The sequence below is a fragment of the Papaver somniferum genome, unplaced genomic scaffold, assembly GCF_003573695.1.
Source record: "Papaver somniferum cultivar HN1 unplaced genomic scaffold, ASM357369v1 unplaced-scaffold_107, whole genome shotgun sequence".
Taxonomy (NCBI): Eukaryota; Viridiplantae; Streptophyta; class Magnoliopsida; order Ranunculales; family Papaveraceae; genus Papaver; species Papaver somniferum.
This window is the reverse complement of record NW_020619603.1, coordinates 5,959,463-5,966,720: the sequence shown is the minus strand read 5'-3', so window position 1 is coordinate 5,966,720 and position 7,258 is coordinate 5,959,463. Positions and strand designations below refer to the sequence as shown.

General features: G+C 35.8%; 1 protein-coding gene across 1 annotated transcript; it reads right to left on the bottom strand.

The window, feature by feature from the left end:
- Positions 1-740: 740 nt before the first annotated feature.
- LOC113327952 (S-protein homolog 29-like) lies at positions 741-1,232 on the bottom strand. Its single transcript, XM_026575057.1, has one exon. It carries the CDS (start codon positions 1,230-1,232, stop codon positions 741-743), a length of 492 nt encoding a protein of 163 aa, XP_026430842.1.
- Between the last annotated feature and the right edge of the window lie 6,026 nt (positions 1,233-7,258).

Genomic DNA, 7,258 nt, shown 5'->3' with positions numbered 1-7,258 from the left:
ATTAAAAGCTAGGGTAAAACCAAAAACGCTACATGACTACAAACATGTTATGATAAAAATTCAGTTTATGTTTCTCAAATTGGAGATTGAACCCAATTATGAACCAAAAACGCTACATGACTATAAACGAGGTTGGAGATCGAATCCTATAAGAACATAATCCTAGGTTGGAGATCAAACCCATTTTTAGGAATCACTCTTTCTTACTTACCAAAAAAATCATTACTTCTAGGGACCAACTTTACTATCCATCTTTCTTGGACCTGGCCTTCTTGCGCGCTCACCAATGGAAAGATGGTTGGTCCTCAATTCAGAAAGAAAAAGAAAACCATTGCACAAAACCCTTTATCTGGATCAAGAAGCCAGGTTAGCAAAACAATACTAAAGCAAGTCTCAACAGTTTTTCAAATGAATCAAAACTGTTGCGTATTGGCTTTGACGGTCGATACATTAGTTTCATTTCCTTCTCTCTGATTGATTATCTACAGATCCTTAAATTACCTCTACTGAATTACTCCCATGATGAATTTTTCATTGGAGCACAAACTTGCGAATTATTAGCTTCGGTTTTCTACAACCTAAAATTTTATAATAGAGAAATTTTATTAATTATTATTAATAAGTATTATGATTCACATAGAACCAAATACATTAAGAAGCGCAAATACATAATGAAGAAATGGACAACTGAAATCTGAAGAATGCTGGGACCAAAACCATACACCGTTGTCAGTCTAGAATCATTCATCATAATTAAACATCTTTTTAGGAGGAAATTGCTTTGTAAGATAACCATCTCCATAATAGCCACCATCTTGACGAAAGCTCCATCTACAATCATGTTCGCAATTGTACATCCAATCTCTTCTTGCTTTGTAAGCAAAAAACTCCTTTTTGTGGTCCTTTTTTACATTAGGATCATACCAACTTAAATTGCATTTATATTTAGTTGTCTCCCAAAAATTAACCTTAAATTTCCATAAGAAAATTTGGTTGTAATATAGTGTATGCTCTCCAAAATCATCTTCACTTGATCTACAATGGATGTTTAAAGCTACTTTAGGATCTATATCATTTCTCACCGTGACAGTTTTTGTCTTCCAAACAGTCTCCATACCGTTACCATCTGACATTGCACATGATAAAGTAAGAAGAGCAAAGAAGATTAAAGTAAGAAGAGCAAAGAAGACTGCAGCAGATCCTAAAACTAAAAATGATGACTTTGATGACATTGTGGTTGTAATTGGAAGCAGCCTTGAAATGAAAACTAGGTATAACGCTAATGGATGCTACTAGACAACTCATTGATGGTGTTTTATAGTGTCTTTGTATCATTAGAGGCATGTACGTACTATCCATGTATATATGGCAACAGATTTCTTAATTGGAATCCCATTTATGTCAAATGCAATGAATTAGAGAATCTTCAATGTAGTATGGTATCTAAAACTAATTATGATTGACACGTCAGGAACATACATACTTAAAACGGATAATTTTTCCAAATTATAATGAATCAGTTGTTTGGAAAAAAAATTATTATATCAGTTTTGTTGGAATTTAATATTTTCTATATTTTCAATGTTTTTAATGTTTAATTTTATCTCTAATATAGTTGTAGTTCTAAAAAATTTCTTTAAGTAACTGTATCATGATATTGTGCCTCAAAGCTGCCAAAATTGCGTATACAATCCTAATTTATCTTGAGATATTGGTTCCCATACCAAAATTCCAATAATGCGGGATTACTTCATGCTATCCCGGGATTGCTTCGAGCTAAAATCTTCTTGCCGTGTGTCATACAAGAAGTCGTCGATGCATCCACAGCCACAGGGTTCACTTAACTTGATATATGATGGGCGCCCCAAATTGTTTTAGTTGGAAAATTTTTGAGGACCAACATTACCATCCATGGTTTCCTGCACGTAATGGAACCTATGGCTGGTTCTTAATATTCTGAAACAGATGCAGTAAGTTGCAAACAAAATAAAAGCTTGGCACCAGACCCTTTCCCAGCATAATCATGCCCAACAAAAGAAAAGCACAGCACAGGGACTATTTTTATACCTGACCTTACCTGAAGTCGACCATCTATTTGGATTTAGATTTATATATCACCAAAAGTCGAGCAGTCGTGCGGTTGTGGATCCCGATTCCTAATTTCGTCGTTCTTGAATCTAGCCACGTTAAGGTGCGTTTTGTGCTGCTTGCTGTTGGCCCCTAATGGACGATGTTTAAATATGTGGTTGCAAACGTTCCGAAGTTTTTTTTTTTTTTTTTTTAACATTACTTATATTGAAACGAAAAAAAGGATTACACGGGATTATCTAAAATGTTGGTTACCCTTATCTCTTCTACCTGATTAGAGATATTGGCATCTACCAACATAATGTTATCCCTATTATGTAAACTAACAACTAAACTAGAAGAGCATAAATTTGAAAATAAAAGAAAATTTAAAAACCGAGGAATCACATACCATTGTTCCTTGTGAATATCTTGTTTGGGCGCTGCTTTAGCCAAAATGTCTGCCGCTTCGTTACCTTGCCTATTTGTAAACATAAAGCCCAAAAAATTGTCACATGTCTACAGAATTTTTACTGCTTCTGAGACTATATCCTGATTTCTCCAAAAAATATTACTTTGCTTGTCCTGAGCATAGAAGATTATCCTCTGGAAATCACCTTCTATCCAGAAATCCTTGACGTTCATACTCTTTGCTCAGATTGTTGTCTCTACAATGCTCAAAGCCTCTGCTTCTTCTGCTATGGAGGCCCTGAAAGTCCCAGTTGTAGCTTGGACTGCATTACCTGTATCACATCGCACAATTATACCATATCCAGCATGAGAAATTGCATCAATCCAGATGCATCAAAATTAATTTTAGGTTCTCCTGAGGTTTTGACCAACCACTAAATTGTATGTTTGTATGATTTCGTAAGGTAGCAAAAGAGTTAGAGATTACTCCTTGATTTACTTGTCTCAGGGGAGACCAAAATACCAGGTTTCTCTGAACAGCCAGAGATAATTGAATACTTGTGGTCGATTTGGATTGGAAGATTCTTAGACATCTCTCCTTCCATATCAAACAACATTTGGTGGCCATGATTTCTATTTCTGAATTGTCATACACCCCTGCTATCCAGTTATCATACATTTTAGAAAAGGAAGCGCTTATATCTCTACTTAAACTTGTTCCTGCCACAGGAGGTAATAGTGCAACTGATTTAGGATAAGGACAAACGAAAAATAGATGCTTTAAAGCCTCACAATCATGCTCGCGGAGATACATTTCATGTCTATATTGTCTTTTTGTTCACCTAGTTTTTTTCTAACAGGAAGGGCATTGTGTATGCACTTCCACAAAAAGATTTTGATTCTTTCAGATATCTTTAACTTCCAAAAAGATTTCCAGAAGGCAGTAATATCCGTGTTAATGTTATCAATCGAAGGATGTTTTAGTTTTCTGTACATAGATTTAACGGTAAAATTTCCATCATTTGTAAGAATCCATCTTAGTTTATCTTGTTTCAATGACCCTTTTTGATTAGTAAAAATTCTAATTCCTAGAATGCTATCTGCAATTTCTGGTGCAAAGCTACTTCAGACTTTCATTACATTCCACTTTTTAGTATTTGAGTCTATCAACTCAGATACAAGTGTTAAAAGTTTTTGTTGATTACCACAATTAGTTATGAGGTTTCGTGCCATACATGGGACCCATTTATCTGTCCAAATGTGTATAGACTTACCTTCGCCTACCTCCCAGCAGCTATATTTTAAAATTAAAGAAAGTCCTTGCATAATACATCTTCATATCCACGAAGCATTATAATGATTTTGCAACTTAAGAACAGAGCCTAAAAAGGTATTTTGTTGAGTTGCAATTCTCCATGCTAATTTAGCAATCATTGCTTTATTCATTTTGTTTTCTTCCTTAAACCCTAGACCTCCTACTTCAGTTGGTTCACACATAAAGCCCCAACTAATGGGATAATAACCCTTAGAATTTTTTTGTTAACCCCACCAAAAGTCTCGTTGGACTGCATCAATTTTATCTGTGATTTTGATAGGCAGGGAAAAGCATCCCATTTGATATATTGGCAGACTAGATAAAGCAGATTTAATTAGGACTTTTTTACTAGATTGGATTAAATTTATACCATTCCAAATTTGAGTTTTGTGTTCCATATTTGTAACATTTTTATCAAAAGTCTTAATTTTTTACCTATCAACAAAAGGAGCACCTAAGTAGGAGTCTGTAATGCTAATTTTCTTAATCTTCATCAGTCTAATCATAATTTTTTGGTGTCTAGAATGAATTTTTTTTGCTAAATAAAATACTTGACTTAGAGAAGCTTATTAGCTGACCCGAGGCGCTACTAAATTGGTTAATTATATTTAAAAGGTTTTTGCAGTTAACGAGACTTTCTTTAGAAAACAGCAGACAGTCGTCTGCAAAAAAAAGGTGGGAGATTGGGGTACTATGTCTAGAAATTTTAATTCCAGTTATATGTTTGCTTTTCTCCTTTTCTGAAGGGAGACTAGAAAAAACATCCATGCATATTATAAAAGGTAAGGAGATATCGGATCTCCTTGCATTAACCCTCTCGTAGGAGTGAAGAAATCACCTGGCTAACCATTTAGAATAACAGCGATTGAGGCAGTCGAGACGCATTGATGGATTAGATTACAACAATGCTTACTAAAACCAAAGGAAGATAGAGTTTGGAGTAAAAAATTCCAGTTGACTTTGTCGAACGCCTTGGACATGTCTATTTTGATGCCCAATCCTCCCTTTTTTGTTTTTATTTTCTTTATTGAGTGGACCACTTCATGTGCCACCACAATAGTATCAGCAATTTGTCTGGAAGACAAGAATGCCGATTGGAAAGGTGAAATTATTTTTTCTAAGTAAATTTTCGATCTAATTGCTATAAGTTTAGATAGAATTTTATAAGGGGTAATACCCAATCCTATTGGTCGGAAATCACTAGGAGATTTTGGTTGTTCTAGTTTAGGATGTAGGAAAAGAAATGTCTCATTTAACTTTGGGTTAATTGTTTTTGTCACAAAAACATTTTTTATTATTGAAACTATTTGACTCCCAACTAGTGATCAATTGTGTTTAAAAAAACTCACCGGGAAACCATCTGGCCCTGGTAATTTGTTTGACTTCATTGATTTTACCACCATCCAAACTTCATATGAAGTTGGAATCCGTAGTAAATCCTCATTGTCCTGCTCAGAAATCACCTTAGGTATAAGATTCATAAGCTCTTGGTAAGGGACAGTAGGAGAGACAGTGAACAGAGTTTCAAAAAGCGTTTTTTGTTTCCTCCGCAATTTGAGTTTTTTGTTTCAAAATTTCCCCATTTGGTTTAAAAGACAATCAATTTGGTTAAGTTCTCTTCTTTTTAAGGTTTTTATGTGGAAATACTTAGTATTTCTTTCTCCTAGTTTTACAAAATTGTCTCTCGATAATTGCTAAGAGATTTCCTCTTGGGTGTTACACAGGTCCTCTAATTCTATGATTCAGCACTATCCATAAGGCTTCTTATCTACTGTAATCGTCTGAAAATATTACCTAAAAAGATATCCACAAAACCGATCATAATGACTCAGTTCAATACCATTAACGACCCAGTTCAATATCCTGATCAAAACAAAACAACCTTTCACACACAACTCTCATTAGCAAACATATCCGTTTTCAATCTATCAACCAAAAATGAATATTTTAGCGTGGAGCTGTCAAGGAATAAATAACCCAACCACAACTCAACATCTCAAATGACTCATTTCTTTACACAAACCTGATATCCTTTTCCTCTCTGAAACAATAGCAACTAAAAGACAAATGTCGGGACTTGCCAGAGCCTTAAGTGTCAGAACTTATCCACTGTCCCCAAAGTTGGTAGACAAGGAGGACTATGCCTTATGTGGAGGAAAAACAACAACATTAAGGATCTACTCAAGTCACAGAGTTATATACATTCTCTCGCCACTCCGCCTTCACCAGGGACACCTTGACTTTTTACAGGAATTTATGGTCCCCCTCAACCAAGCGCTTGAATCGATTTCTAGCGAGATTTCTCGTCCGTCTTCCCCAACATCAACAGTTCAACGTCTTGGGTGTTAATAGGTGACTTTAATCAAATCATGTATCAATCGGGAAAAAAAAGGCGGAAGGCAAGTCACATATAGTCAAACTCAACCATTCCTCACCATGATGGATCAAATGGGTCTCATCGACCTTAGATTCCGTGGATATCTGTTCACTTGGAAAATAGTCAGCAAGGTCAGAACAACATTGTGGAAAGACTAGATAGAGCAATCACAACTCCGCATTGGCGTACGGCGAATCCTCATGCAGCGGTCACTCATCTTCCTAGGATTGCCTCTGATCACGTGCCCATGTTGTTGCATACCAAAAATAATGGACTTGCAAGGACAAAAGAAATACAAGTTCGAACATATGTGTTTAAGCCACCCGCAGCTCAGACAAATAGTGAAATCATCTTGGAGTCAGCAGCAAGATCCAGAGCCAGCGCTAAATCTTCAGCTAAAATTAATCACTACTGGTCAAATACTTATGGAATGGAATAAAGAGACATTTGGTCACCTACCAAACTTAATTACAAATTTAATGACTCAAATTCAATGGGCTCAGCATCAGTGCGTTGCTCGATATGGAAGAGTCCTAGAATACCGGTTAAAAAAAGCGAAAGAACTTTGAAACCAACACTTAAACCTGCTCCAATGTCACGCAACATATTGGAAACAAAGATCAAGAATGAAATGTCTCACATAAGGAGACAATTATACGACGTTCTTCCACACAAAAGAAACTATCCATCGCAGTCGAAATAATACACAACAACTACAAGATCATCAAAACAACTGGGTCACAGACAAACCTCAGGTAATACATATCATACTTGATCACTTCTCCAACCAATACACAGCCCCAACAATAACAATTGATGACGAACTATTTGGGAAAATCAAGCCGAGATTGACTCCAAACCAATGTCAAAAACGTTCGGCGGATATAACCATAGAAGAGATCAAACAAGCTCTATTTTCCAGAAACTCTGAGAGCGCTCCTGGCCCCGACGTATATACAAGTAAGTATTTTAAATATTTTTGGAAAACTACTCAATTTCAGCTGGTAGCCATGGTGCGTAGTTTTTTTGATTCACTGAACATTCACCCTCCCACACAAACATTACCCTAATTCGAAAATTAGAAACAC

What these genes read in the sequence shown, in the direction of transcription:
- LOC113327952 (XM_026575057.1), bottom strand. Translation starts at nt 1,232, where the DNA reads ATGTCATCAAAGTCATCATTTTTAGTTTTAGGATCTGCTGCAGTCTTC.